The following is a 15,187-nucleotide window of genomic DNA, read 5'->3' on the forward strand; positions in this document are numbered from 1 at the left end:
TTGGGGGGACTGGATACAACACCATAAAATGTTTTCATAGCAGTAATAAAACATTTTGAAGTTATTTTGAAAATGTTTTCCAAAAATTATTTCTGCTGTGTGGCATGGCCCATTGCTGTGTTCAGATTTGGGAGTTGGGGGATGTTCTATAATGTGATGGTGACTTTGAAATGACCTGGTGGAAAAAAACCATTGTTTGGTCACGGTGGGGGACATCAAACTCAGATTTTGCCCAGAGCTCTAGTTTGCCTAGGTATGCCTCTGCCAGGCAGTGTCTCTATACCATCCTAATGCGTGAGCCGTGCAATTAGTAACATATGAGAAAGACAGAGTCTTAGAGACTCTGATGAGACACAGGAGATCAAAGATGGTGATCTGAGATATCTGCAATGTTCATTAAAAGCAACTGTGAGAACACCTGATTTTTGGGGTGTGTGTGAACCTTTCTACTCTGAGCTGTAACTGTTTCCCAAAGAAAATCTTTTCCTAGCTGTTTTTATCCACAATTGGGACAAAAGGTAGGAAGCTTGTTTTGGTGAATTAAATTCAAACCTTAATTAACTGTTTCATAGTTTAATTAAGCTAAATTAAATTGGACATGATGGGGTAGATCCCTTTGATATGAGCCTGGTTCACATGTAAAGAAGGTGTATTACATTGAAAGAAATAGAAACCAAAATGGTTACAATAAAGAAAATGAACACATAACAAATGTAAACGTAAAAGATGCAAAAAGAGTGAAAATAAAAGAATTTTTTTTAGTATACACAACATTGAGGAATTTATTCATACTCTCTATGGCAATACAAATTGGTAATAGAGCTATGGCTCTGCAGACTATTCCTTCTGTACACAATAGTGTATCTAGGGGAGCAGAGGGGGCATAAGACCCAGGAACCAATTTCAAGAGTCATTCAGCCAGTCCCCCTTGCCCTCCTCTCAGGAGCAAGCAGGGCCTGGAAAGACAGCAGCAGCAGCAGCAGGGGGCCCTCTTGTTTTGCCCCAGCAGCAACCTGCCCAGTCACTCTCCAGACTATTATTGCTTCTTGGTTATTCCAAGAAATTGCACATATAGAAAGCATGGAGATTATATTTGTGATGGAGTGTCTATGGGATGAGAAGGGTCAATGTAAAAGACACATATAGAAGTGATTATAATGATTTCTTTGGCCATTTTTTATAATTTGTGAATGAAAGCATATTGTTCTAAACGAATAAGCAGTTTGCTTCACTGGAATGGAATATTTTGTATTTTGATACAGTTCTTGGCACATGTTCTTATTTATCCAATTAGTCTTTGCGAAGTACAGGGAGACTTGCAGGACAGGGAAATCCCTTTCTGCCTGTGCTCCTTGTTACTTCCCTCTTGCTGTGGTTCCACTTGGCTGTCATCCATCCTCTCTTGTGAACTCTCTGCCTCACCCACCACCAAATTGCTTGTTCTTTCCATATTCTCATTGTCCATATGAGTGGTATATATTCTCACATTCCCCCACTCTCCCCCTGTTCCCCTCCCAAACTAATCTCCTGCTGTTTTTGTCACCCATTTTGAGTTACTCTGCCAATGCAAAACACCCAAGTGTCTGTTTACATTGCTGATGCTGTTATGGAGTTTATTTCAGTCCCCATGCTTAAAATTCATATTTTTCTGCAAGCCTGGGGCTTGCTGGTTATACAGTATAGTGCTTAAAATATGTTGTTATATGGGTTCTTTTAAAATTTTTCGAATATGATTAAATCTGACATCAGTTTTGAAGTCAGAACATCATAGCAATACAGCAATTGTATTTGAACACACATTGCCGTAGTATGCAAGAAACCCAGAAGAATTCACTAGGTAATATTTCCATTCTTGAGTTCTCCTCTTTCTTCAGCTTTTGAAAATATATGAAAAAGGTCTAACTGGATTAATTACTGTACCACAATTACTGTACCACAAATATGTGAAAAAGATCTACCTGGATTAATTACTGTACCACAATTATGCACTTGTCTTGAATGTAGCAGTTCTTTTTCATTAAAAGAAAATGACATACCACTTTCACTACTGAGTTCATCCTATATTATGGTAAATCACATGATTATTTTATACAAAATACCCCAAATTTCCCTAAAGGAACATCAAAACCAGTAAATGGGGGAGGAACAATTAAAGCATAGCTAAAGGGTGGAACTTTCCCACTATTATATGCTCATTTTTTATAGAATGATAATCTAATCCTGTGACATTGGTAGTATTTAAGGAGGTATGGCAATAATTATTCAGGAGCATGACAGCAATCTAAGTAATTTGAGGTGCAGTCCTAAGATCATTTTCATAGGAGTAAGCCCTGTGGAATAAAATTGTCCCAACCAAAATATATTTGGGAACATTGCAAAGAAAAAAACAGCACTCTGTTGAAGAGATCTGTGATATGTAAAATGGTGCTGAACAGCCATTCACTCCAGTCAGAGTGTAATATCTTCTACCAACTCACAAGGACAGGTTCCATGAGGATGCTGACTAGTCCTTAGAGTCTGAGAGTTCAATGCTAATTTGGCGCATGGCAGACCAAAACCTAAGAAAAGCCACATGCAAGAAATGTAGGGCTTACACAGATGTTTAGCATCAGAAACAAGTACAAATAGTGTTGTGACACTAAGACAAAACAGCACCTTCATAAGAAATGTAACATCTAGGAAACAGAGAAATTCAGTAAGTCTGATAAACTCCGATGCCTGTGACAGAAACCTCAGATTGTTTATAGTTTACTCCTGCCTGACTTCCATCTATTGAAATATCTCTTAATTCCATCTTTATGCTTTAATATGTTGAACTTGCTTCAATTCTCTAGTACCTTGAAAAAGGGGGAATTTATTTTTAATAAAAAGACTCTCTTCACCTTCCTGGAATTCCTTGGGCAGAGCAGATATGCTACCAATCCTCACACGCTACCTGAAAGGCATCTCCGTCTCAATAAAGGTGGGAAAACCTGCATCCACACTGGAAGAAGGGTGCTGGGGTACCACAACAGCAAATAATAAATGAGAATGTTTGAAAAAAATCTGTATCCATGGGAGAATTAACTCACAGCTATTGTTATTGTTGAATTTTACAAGTTGGCAAAGGTAGTGATTTCAGTCACGGAATTCTGCCAGTCTGATTCAAAGTCTTTGTATAAAGCATTATAAGAGGATATATACTAAAACAAATACCATCTATAATGGATGAAACTGTTAAGCATTCATCAAAAATAAAGTAAAAAATTAATTTAGACTATCAGTGGAATAGACATTATTGACCATATTGTCAGAGATTTTTCACTTTTTCTGTCCTTACAGGAGGTTACGAAAGCTGTCCAGCCTCTTCTCCTGGGAAGAATAATAGCTTCCTATGATCCTTCCAATTCAGTTGAACGGTCAATAGCTTACTACTTAGCCATAGGACTCTGCCTTCTCTTCATAGTTCGGATGTTGCTTCTTCATCCAGCTATATTTGGCCTCCATCACATTGGAATGCAAATTAGGATTGCCATGTTTAGCTTAATTTATAAAAAGGTAGGTTTTTCAAATAGTGCATGGAGGACTTATAAAAAGTAACCACAGATTGCTGTTATGGAATAGTCCATGCAAGTTCTAACACGTGACATTTCTCTTAATTTACAGCTGAGATTAGTGTCTTTGCCCTTTAGGATTTTTGTTTCGTTTTGTTTATAAGGTGTTGTTTTATTAGAAAAGTACTGTACAGATTTTTTAAAAGAATGAACTAAGTTAATGATGATGTGGTTATTTGACAGAAATTCTGTCAAGTAAAGTCCGCCTTAATTTATAAATCATATAATTTTCCTGCAAGATTTTGTCATTAAAAGTAAACACCTTCTCACTTTCACTACTGAATTTGTCCAGTATTATGGTAAATTCTACATTGCCATCTACAATGTAAAATGATCAAGATATCTCAGAGGGAACATCAATCAGCATGGTGTAATGGTTAAGTAGGATAGACTCAAATCTGGAGAACCGGGTTTGATTTCCCATTTCTCACATGAACAGCGGACTCTAATCTGGTGAACCAGGTTTGTTTCCCCACTCCTGCATATGAAGCCTTTTGCACATGTCCTTGGGCTAGTCACAGTTCTCAGAATTCTCTCAGCTCCAGCTACCTCACAAGGTGTCTGTTGTAAAGAGAGGAGTTTGTAAGTCACATTGAAACTTCTTATGGTTGAGAAAAGTGGGGCATAAATCCAAACTCTTATTATTATTACTAGCGGGGCCCAGCCACACATTGCTGTGGCTTATTGTGGTGAAATGGGAAAGGAACAGTAGCAGCAAATCAATTGCAGAGGCCAGCAGTACGTGCTCATGCAAACACGCAGCCTGATACTGTGCGATGTCATTGATGTGTGTGCCCGCATTCCTTGGGGGGGTGGGGAATGGAAAGGCACCCCTCCCACACATCTAGGCTGGCTGGTCATGATCCTTTACCTGGGAGTAAGTTTGGTTGGTGGCAATGGGTGTCGCTTCTGAGGAAACCCTCTGAGGGGCACGACGCAGCCATTCAAAGTATGTCACAGTTGCTGTACCGAGCTTACTCCTGAGTAATGCGTGCCCGGTTTTCTTAACTGTAACCGCAGTATTCAGGGAATCTAGGGTGCCTGGCCCCTCCTGCCCGTCCCTTGCATGTCGCCCCTCACTCTCTTCCCTCCCTCACTTCTCTTCCCTTGCATGCCACCCCTCCCCCTCCCTCCCTTCCCTTTTCCTCCGCCAGGATGGGTGGGTCATATCAAGATGCTGGGCCCCCTGCCTCCCCTCCCTTGCATGCCATCCCTCACTCTCTCCTCTCTCACTTCTCTTCCCTTACATGCCTCCCCCTCCGTCCCTTTTCTCTCCCTCCTCTCTTCCCTTGATTGCCACCCCTCCCTCCCTCTCCCTCCCTTCCCTCTCCCTCGTGTGTATGTGTGTGTATGTGTTTCACTTCCACTCAAGTTACTGCCTATGTACTGTTTTCACTGCTCATATCTGGCCATCTGAGCGAACATTCTAAGCTGCATGAACATTCTAAGGGTGACAGTTACACACAGGTAGCTGCATGTCCTTCACCAGGGAGCGCCAGGGAAAAGGCGTTTTACCTGGGCCAGGTGTGAAATTTCAGGTATGTGAACATCTAAAAACACTCTCGCCTGGCTGACTATAGTGGCTGGGAATTTTCAGAGGAATTGGCCCAGCAGTTATTGAGGTATACTGTCATCAACAAAAACACTGTTAGCTTTTTATATATATAGATTTGGTAGAATATGCTTATGTGATTCTTGCATGAAATTCTCAGATATCTATTTTCACAGGATTCTATTGTTTGCTGATATTGTTTTCTACAACAAAACAGAATATGTATGAAAACTGCTTAACATATGCAGTTTATTCCCAAGCACGGCCCCATTCTGCACAGGCCAAGAAACACAGATGTGTGTGTGTGTGTGGGGGGAGACTTCCCACCACCAACATAATCCAGGACCCGCCCTCAAAACAAGTTTGCCCTGTGCCATTTCTCACAACCAGGGTTTTTTTTTTGAAAACTGCTAAATAAGCTATCCTTTTGGAAAATCCTGGGTTGGAGCCACTCCTGAGTGAACGGCCAGGCAGGAGGTGCTTTATTTCTCTCCATTCCACCACGTCCTCCACAGTGAGGGAGAAACTGCTGACCATTGCTTGGCTGTTGAAGGGAGGCCCTTTTTCCTTTTTTTAATGTGGCTTGCAGCTGCGTAGCTACGCAGGTGCAGCCATTCATATTGTGGAACATCAGTATGGTGGTGGAGGTTCATTTCAGCCTGCCTGCGTAGCTGTGCATGTGTTGCAGGAAATTTTTTTTTAAAGAGAGAAGCGTCTCCATGCAAAGATATGACAGCAGCCCAGACTGTTTCCGTGGGCTCCTCTTGCTGCCTGCATGGAATGCATATGAGTAGGAAAACAGGAAAATTGTTTTTTTTTTAAATCATGACTGCAACCCATTATACATTTGCTGTGCAGAAGGGGTCATTGTTACACCCTTCTAAACCCAAGGATTTAGAAGGGTGTAATTCCATTTAGGATTGAATTGTTAATGTATTTCAACAGCAGATGCACTGTAAGAGTTATTAATGTGAGAGAGGTAATTATTTTAGAGCGTGTCTCAAGTATAACATAAGACAATTAACTGTATTATTTTGTTGGCAACTAATAGTATTTATTTGATGATGACTGTCTTAACATTTTAATTTCTTCTGTTTGATCACTTTATATTTGTTTTCTTTTACAGACCTTAAAATTGTCGAGCAGAGTCCTAGATAAAATAAGCACTGGACAGCTCGTTAGCCTTCTTTCAAACAATCTGAACAAATTTGATGAAGTACGTTGGTGCTAGTTTAATCACGTTTATTGCATTGCTTTAAAAAGAACAGGTATCTATAGATTTTGTAGTGTTCAAAAGTGCTCTTCATCCCCAGAACAATATGACCTGGCTGCAATGAATAGTTCTGGAATTTTGTGTCATGTACTAATGACACTCCCCACCCTCATTCAAAACACCCCTGGCAGCATTAGGATATGTTAACATAAATTCAAATTAAATTCTGATTGATCTCTTTCTTCTGCTCCAATATGTAGAACCTTAAGATTCTAGCTTGTTTATTTTTTTGCTTAAAATATTTATATCCCATTATTTCTGCTGCTGTACAAAGCTTATAAAACAGTTAAGAAAATCTGACAAAAGTATAGGCACTTGTCAGTTCCCAGTATTCTGTGCATATTCTTAATCAAACATCCAGAATCTGTAAATAGGCCCCTTACCTGTGATTGCAGTATTCACTTTTAAACTGTGTGTAAAGCTCAAGTCATACCTTGTTCTCTACGTGCCATTGTAATTTAGAATATCTAAGAATGTGTCTGTAATGGCCTTTTTCTAGTGATGTAATACTGCAGGTGCCTATCAATGTGACCTTGAAAGGTGGGCAACAGAAGCAGCAGCCCCATGTATCACAGAATGGATTTCCCTAAGGCTAGGATTGATGCACTGGATAGCCTCCTAGGAAAGTTGTGCCCATGGGAATAATCCCATCTGTGCAGCTATCCTTGGAGGTGGGAACCATTCTGAAAACTGTGGTATTTACATTTTCCTGCACAGTCCTGCCTCTTCTAGACCCAATCCTGACTTGTTCATGGCTATTGTAATACTGTGCTTTGATCTCCGCAGCCAAAATAGAAAAGTTTCTGGTTTTGCACCCCATCCCATATAGCAAACACTTTGAAAATATTGCTTGGTATTCATAATCATAAAATCAGTGTTAAAATGTGTTCTACTGTTTGTAGAGGAGTAACCTTAACAATCAATCTTCACTGGCTTTCATATTGTTTTCTGAGCACATCTTCAATGTTCAGTTGCTGTGATCTTTTTTTCAGGGCTTAGCCTTGGCTCATTTTGTGTGGATTGCACCTTTACAAGTACTACTACTGATGGGGCTCCTCTGCGAAATGTTACAGGCATCAGCATTTTGTGGACTTGGCTTTCTAATCCTTGTTGCCCTTTTCCAAGCCTGGCTAGGACGAAGGATGATGAAATACAGGTGACAAAGCAGCTATTTCTTTTAAATATTAAGATTCTGCCATGCTTCTTGATTCTGGGTTCTGAGCAAAGAGGGTAAATGCCCTAGTATATGATGGATTTCCCTATTGCCTGAAAATACCAATTATACAGACTGCAGGTAAAACCTATTGTTTAATTGTGCAGTCATGTACTGTAGGGCTGTTGGACTATCAACCTAAACATAGGCCCCTTCCACACGGGCGGAATATGGCACCCTGGGGACAGCAAAAACGCCGTCCCCAGGGAGCCATTCGCACAGGGGGCGCAGCTGCTTCGCAGCTGTGCCGCCCTCTCTCCACCTGACTGGCACGAAGCCGCCGTTTTCTGACCTCACTTGGGAAGCGAGGTTTTCGGAAAACGGCGGCTTGTAGCCGCTGCCGTGCGAACGGCAGCGGCTCCAAGGCGCCCTTCCTCCCCCCATGTCCCGTCAACCTACCTGTCCTGCAGCCCTCTGGCGCGTCGCCGAAACCTGGGGACATGCCCCCTCTGCCCTGCGACTCCATAGCGGTCGTGCAGGACAGGGGGCGTGTCCCCTGGCCTCGGCGACGTGCCGGAGGGCTGCAGGACAGGAAAGTCACCCTGATGACGGTGCAGCTCTGCGCCATCGTCCCAGCCGGTTCTGGGACCGTTCATGCGAACAGTCCCAGAGGGGTTGGGTCGGCGTAGACACCTTCCGCCTCCGTGCGGAAACGGCCATAGTTATTACTGTATATAATATTTGGATTTTTCCCCCATTCTTGAACGCAAAATATGAAATCTTCTTGCAGATTCAGGTTTGGGTATAATTCTTCTGGATGTAATTTGAGGGAATTACCTAGGTTTGGAAATATGCATATCTTTATAAAATCAAGGTAATCAATGTAATCTAGTAGACAAAAAAAAACCTTTTTAGACATTCAGATATGTTTTGGGAGCTTACCAGCTGTGCATAATAAGAGTATGTGCTACAATGTTATGTGAAACAGAAACACATATATTTAACATACAGTTTTGGTATGTGAAAATGGACCACTATTTTTTCACAGTGAATTTTCTCATATTACAAGTTATGCACACAGTACAAGTTATGCACACAGTAAATATGCCTATTGGCCTTTTCTTACAACATGGCATTTGCTCCCATAATACATAGTTGGTATAGTATGTTTCCTATGTAGTGACCAGGTGGAATGGCCATATCATGAAAGGGAAGAGCTGGTTGGTAGTTCATTTCATCTGGTGGAGATGGAGTCAGTGTCCCACTTTTCCCTGAGATGCAACCAGGTTGAACGTGTTGGATGGAAAGAATTCTGGGACAATAGGAGACAAATGGCAGTTAGCTTCCTCTGAGCCAGTGAATAGTGACATCTGAGGCAGCCAAATAGATTTAAAAAACGGAAAAGCCTCAAATGTAAACTTTTGCAAATGGCTGCTGTAGATCAAAAATTATTCAAAAATGGGGAAAAGAACTGTTTGTCACAAATTAACCATTTGTGAAGTTTGATTTCTCTGATTTCCTATAATTTTAATCTTCCTAGTTTATATGCAAGGGGATAATTTAGGTTTATCATTATATCCAAGAAAAAACAGCACATGAATACATGGAAGTGTAAAAGCAATTATTTGATTTGTGGGTTAAATTGAAGATGTCTTTAAAGCTTAACCTCTTCCGAGTTTTGGCTCTTGTTGCTTGTGTATGGATTCAGGACACAGTGGTATAGAAAAAAGCAAAAACTACAACAGGAAGAATTTAAGATCTAGATATCTGTTTGTCTTCTTAACTTTCTGATTAGCTGTCTTTATTCATCCAGTCCTACCTGTACACTTCCTTTCTGTCAATAAGTCTAATGCACAGTTTCTCTTCTTGGTTTTTTCACTCTGGACCTTTTTAATTTCAGTTCCAGCTAACCTTACAACCTCTTCTTCTCATTTTCTTCTCATGGCTGCAAAATATTTAATATTCTCAGCAACTGAACCATCAGTATTAGAGGCTGCATCCCACAATAGATAAGCAATACAGATTCTACCAGAATGAGGAATAAAACTAAATTTAGTACTGTAACACCACTGGTGTTTGTCTGCTGTGTGTGCTGACACCGTCCCCTGTCACTTACCTATCACATACACCTCCAAGTGAGAGTTCCCAGTTCTAGAACTTATACTCTCAAGAATGCACTGCAGTGTAAGGTACTTCCAGATGTAGCATTCTGCAGCTTAAATTAATGCTTAACTCCAATTGAAATAATGGGAATGGAAAGTGCTTTGTTTTTCACTGGATCCTTAGGTGCTTTGTTTTTCACTGGATCCTTAGGAATGGATGCCTTAGGAATTTTTGGTAGCGATAGCACAGTGTGAATTTATCCTTATAAATTGCGATGATGTTACAACAACAGGGTATTTGACAGGCTATTACTAAACTCTGAGGTCTGTAGTCGTGCACGCGGAGTCACCGTAAGAACGAGACGAGATGCGGAGATATCATCTGGTGGAGAGAGCCAGCAGCGGGAGTGCGGGGGTCCGTGATCCTGGCAACTCTCCCGCGTGCTAGTTCCTGGCACCCTTTATTAGGGATTCTCTGGGGGCGGGCAAAGGGGTGGATCGGCAGGAGGCCGGGAGAGCGGGAGACCGGGAGACCGGGAGGTCATCAAGTGATGCATGATCTCATCGGGCTGGTACGTGCGGGAGGAAGCGTCCGTGTCTGGGCCTAATCCACACCTGGGGGCAAGGCCCCCATTATCCCTTTGTCTGGGACACCTGGTGGCTGTGAGCCAGGCAGTTCATGACCTGTGACTAACCGGGGGTGGGGGATGGGGGAGCGGGTGCGACCAGAAGGCCGTAGTTGGGCCAGCATGCCAGCGCTCTGCCTACGGTGCTGCTGGGTCAGCGGCTCATCCCTACAGAGGTCCTTTAATGCTGACTTGGGAGTATTTAGGATCGTAGTGCTATTTCCAACTAGGTAACTTTGTATTACTAATCTCCTGTCTTTTATGCTATAATTAAATTATTGTTATTGGCAGTGTAACATTCATTGGTAGTGTAGAACTTAGTGATATTCCAATATTTTATTTTATTTTTTGTATTTTTATTCCACCCTATCCCAAAGGGCTCAGGATGGGTTACAAGTAAAAACAGTTAAAACACAACAAAACATCTAAATATAGCATTAACACATTTCTTATAAAACAACTACAACATACTAAATAGTAAATTTTAAAAGATTTATAAAAAGAACAGATGGCGACTTGAATCTAACCGTCTCATCCCCAGTCATCCCCTTCTCCCGAGAGGAGCTGTTGGTACTGACTGGCTAGTTGGAAAAGACTTGGTGGAACAACCAGGTTTTACAATCCCTGTGGAACAAAAATACATCCCGCAGGGCTCTAACCTCAGCTGGTAATTTGTTCCACCAGGCTGGAGCCAGGGCCAAAAAATGCCCTGGATTGTGGCAAAGCCATCTGGATGTCTCTTGGCTTGGGGATCGACAAAAGGTTCCCTCCTGATGAGCAGAGGGGCCTTAGAGGGCAGCATGGGGAGAGGAGATCATGAAGATATGTAGGTCCGGAACCACGCAAGGTCTTAAAGGTCAATACTAAAACATTGTACATGACCCAGAACTCAACTGACAGCCAGTGCAGATGTTTAAGAATTGGTGTTACATGATCACAACTGGCTGCCCTAGTAAGTAGCCTTGCAGCTGCATTCTGGACAAGTTTCAATTTTCAGATCAAAGACAAAGGTAGGCAGGTGTAGAGTGAGTTACAGTAGTCTGTTCTTGAAGTGACTGTTGCATGGATTACAGAGGCTAGATCACGGAGCCAGCTACCGTGCCTGGCTCAGGTGAAAAAAGGCAGTCTGGATTGTTCTAGTGACATGGGCTTCCAGCAAAAGGCTGGAATCCAAGATCATGCCCAGACTCTTTATTGATGTGGACAGATGTAACTCCGCACCATTTAGATTCGGCATCTGAAAATCCGCAGGTCTTTCCCCCCGACCCACCCAAAGAACCTCTGTCTTCCTCTGGATTCAGCTTCAGTCTGCTCATTCTCAACCAACCTGCCATGGCTTCTAGACAGTGGGTGGCGACGGAGGAGATAAACACTAATTAAAACTGGGATTCTTTGTTTTGCAGAGATCAGAGAGCAGGAAAGATCAATGAGAGACTAGTGATTACATCAGAAATGATTGAGAATATACAGTCTGTCAAAGCTTACTGTTGGGAGGATGCAATGGAAAATATGATTGAAAATTTGCGACAGTGAGTATATACATTTGCTCTTGCAGCTAATTTTTATTCCTGTGGGTTTATTTAGGACTACATTAATCAGTAAATCAAACCAACGTATTATTTTAAAAAATCATTTTAAAGGATCAAAGTAAACTGGATAAACCTTCTTAAAAACCAAAAGAATCTTTCCATAAGATCCTTCTTCTACTTAGTCCAAAAGTGTGGAAAAGGTGCATTCTCTTTTGCCTTTCATATACATATTCACTCATGGATGGAGGCGCGCCACTTTTTTTCTTTACTTACCTCCTCTTCCCTGTGTAGCTCTGCAGAGATGAGGGGACACCCCCCCCCCCCCGGCGATGCCTCAGTTTGGAGGCCAGGATGCGTGTCACCTCGTCCCCACGGAGCCACGCAGGAAAGCGGAGGCTAGGTTTTTTAAAGTGGTGTGCTGAAAAATGGAACCTTTCACTCGGTGCCATTTGCTCGGCACCAGGTGGATGTTGCTGTTTTTGAAAAGACTCACAAACAGCGGCTCAGGGAGAAAAGTGCAGCACTGCCTCATTCAGGAGGCGGCAACTGTGCTAACAGCACCCCCGGGACGACGTTTTGGCCATTCTGGGGGCGCTGTTTATGACCCATACAAAATCTGCCTAAGTGTGATTTGCTGATTTATTGCTTGGGCAATATCTTTCTATAATTCTTAAAAGTCTGATTTGGCATTAAGTATCTCATCAGATCTCATCCCGTAAATACAAAGCCCAGGATGTTCTCTGGAGACACATTTTCCCTCCCCAATACACACCTGATGTACATTCACTAAATGATTAACCTTTTGCTGCCTTATTGTACTGGGGGAAAGGGTGCTTTAAAACTCAATCCACTTCAATTGCTTTATTACTCTTCTGGGATATTTCTTTCAGTCTGGTACAATATGCTAAGGAGCTTCACAGTTCCCCCAAGTGTTGCGGGTAATATTTGCCTCATCATGAAACATGATTTTACAGATGTGAGAGCTTCATTTTTCTTATCATTCCATCAGCTATATATTTTTGGATTTTAACTTTCTTTTACTTGCAGTTATAAATGTCAGTTGTAGAAAAACCAGAAGAGAGCTATTCTTGATTTCTCCCCTCCCCCCACTCATTCATCTTAATCAATTTTCCAAAACTGCCACCAGGAAGCCTCTCTGGAAGAGGTGGAGCAGCATGGTCATGGCGCTGCAGGCACCTGCCTCACCACTTGCAGAGGCATAGCTGGGCCAAACTGCGCCCGGTGCACAGAGCGTTTTTTCAGCCCCCCTGCCCCCCCGCGGCTCCCCCCGCGACACCCCCCCACCCCACTTCCCACACTTACCTACATTCCTTTTCTTTTTGTAGTACTTTTTGAGGCTGAAAAACGCAGCCTATTTACAGTTCAAGGAGAAAGCTGCCTGACGAACTATACTTCCCAGGAGACCTTGTGAGCCCCAAGGTCTTCTGGGAACTGTAGTTCCTCAGGCAGTTTTTCCCCTGAACTGTAACTAGGTCGCTTTTTTCAGCCTCAAAAAGTACTACAAAAAGAAAAGGAACGTAGGTAAGTGTGGGAAGGGGTTTGGGGGGGGTGTGCCGCGGGGGGGGGCGCCGCGGGGGGTCGCAGGGAAAGGGGGAGTGGCCAGAGGGAGATTTTGCGCTCCCAGGCGTGTGCCTGGTGCACGACGTACCCCTCCCCCATCCCCTTGGCCCTCCGCCACTGATCACTTGCATATACAGCATTTAAAAGACTATCCTGTGACCTCTGAATTATGCACTAATGGAGCAGAAGTCAAGGTTAATTTCTGGCTTCTTTTTCTTTAACAATATGATTTGAAAGAATGTGACTGTCCCAAGGTCATCCAGTTTGCTGAAGTCCATGCTGCACAAGTCAAAAAGCCCTATGGAGCTGTCTTTATTGAGAGAAATGTATAGATACAAATAGAGGTACTGATCAAGAGTCATATGTCTACTTCAGTGATGCAAATACTTGAGGGTTACACTAGCTCCAAACACCTTTAAGGCTACCAATAATTATTCACCAATATATATTATCCTTGGAGTCAAGACCCTCAGTGGTAAGAAAAACTTTTACTGCAGGAACAAAACCGGTCCACTCTACGCTCCTGAGAAAATGTTGTTTTATGATAATAGTCATTGGCTTGTCATTTTAGAATTACAGCTGCCTTTTCCCTTACTATAATGACTTCTACTTTTATTGGTTTTCTTTTTGACAGAAGTGAACTAAAGCTGACCCATAAGGCTGCTTATGTGAGATATTTCAATAGCTCAGCATTCTTCTTCTCTGGATTTTTTGTGGTGTTTTTGGCTGTTCTTCCATTTGCACTGATCCAGGGAACTAACCTAAGGAAAATATTTACCACAATCTCCTTCTGCATTGTTCTTCGAATGACAGTCACTAGACAGTTTCCTTGGGCTGTACAGACATGGTATGATTCCCTTGGAGCAATAAACAAAATACAGGTACAATACATAAACCCAGTTCCTTCCAGGAATATAAAGTGATCCTTTGTAGTATATTATCTTACCAGTTTATCTCTGAAAATACACACTATTTTATTGCACTTTATTGAACAGTATTTGTAGAACCAGTTTTGATGTATTACGTTGCTGTTATGAGGAAAAGGATATGCCAGTTTTCTGAGGGAATTGCTGACTTCAGCTGCAGTTGTCCAAATGTTTGTTTGGATGGCATGTGAAAGATGAATTTATTTTTGCACAAGTGTTAGCAACTTGTACATAAATGACGCTTCTAGGTCAATATTAGACCTTAATATAACATTATTAATTGCTAGATCTCATTCAACAAAATCTGAATACAGCTACAAGTAAGCATTTTTGAGTCATGCAGATTTCAACTAAAGCACATTATTTAATTTTGGATTGGGGTTGGGCCCCAATCTCAGACCTTGCTAACCAATGTGGCATCATGGAGCTGGATACTTTTAATACAATTTTTAGTCGTAAATTTTTGTATATGTGTACAATAGGGAATATTGGGTTTTATTAGTTTTTTCCTTTAAACTTAGATGAATAAATATCAGAAAATTGATACACTGTTATTTTTCTTTCCTTCCTCAGTCCCTTTTCTTTCCATCTGTCCTCTGTCTTTGGATTAGCAAAATTTCTTGTATGTGTGCTCAATAACAGTGTTTCTGTAAATTGCTATACTGGGGACAGTATAAAATTTGGAACTTGTAAGTGAACATTTATTTTAAAAATGTTTAATGTGGTTTCAAATCGTGGAGTTTTGTAAGTTAGTTAAATTATTGAACACTTATTTTATTATAGTCAGTACTGATCTTTTATTTTGCTGAAATAAAATTGAGCAATGCCAATAGTACCTACAGCCCAATTCAG

The 15,187-nt window shown here is 41.6% G+C and overlaps 1 protein-coding gene across 1 annotated transcript in view; it reads left to right on the forward strand.

Annotated features, from left to right (window-relative positions):
• Positions 1-15,187, forward strand: part of CFTR (CF transmembrane conductance regulator) — a 116,011-nt gene that overhangs the window by 34,184 nt on the left and 66,640 nt on the right. Inside the window, exons 4-8 of the mRNA XM_048500629.1 lie at positions 3,322-3,537; positions 6,272-6,361; positions 7,411-7,574; positions 11,703-11,828; positions 14,044-14,290. Coding sequence (XP_048356586.1) covers positions 3,322-3,537; positions 6,272-6,361; positions 7,411-7,574; positions 11,703-11,828; positions 14,044-14,290 — 843 coding nt within the window. The remainder of the gene's footprint in view (positions 1-3,321; positions 3,538-6,271; positions 6,362-7,410; positions 7,575-11,702; positions 11,829-14,043; positions 14,291-15,187) is intronic.

The sequence above is a fragment of the Sphaerodactylus townsendi genome, linkage group LG06 (genome assembly GCF_021028975.2).
Source record: "Sphaerodactylus townsendi isolate TG3544 linkage group LG06, MPM_Stown_v2.3, whole genome shotgun sequence".
NCBI classification, from domain to species: Eukaryota; Metazoa; Chordata; class Lepidosauria; order Squamata; family Sphaerodactylidae; genus Sphaerodactylus; species Sphaerodactylus townsendi.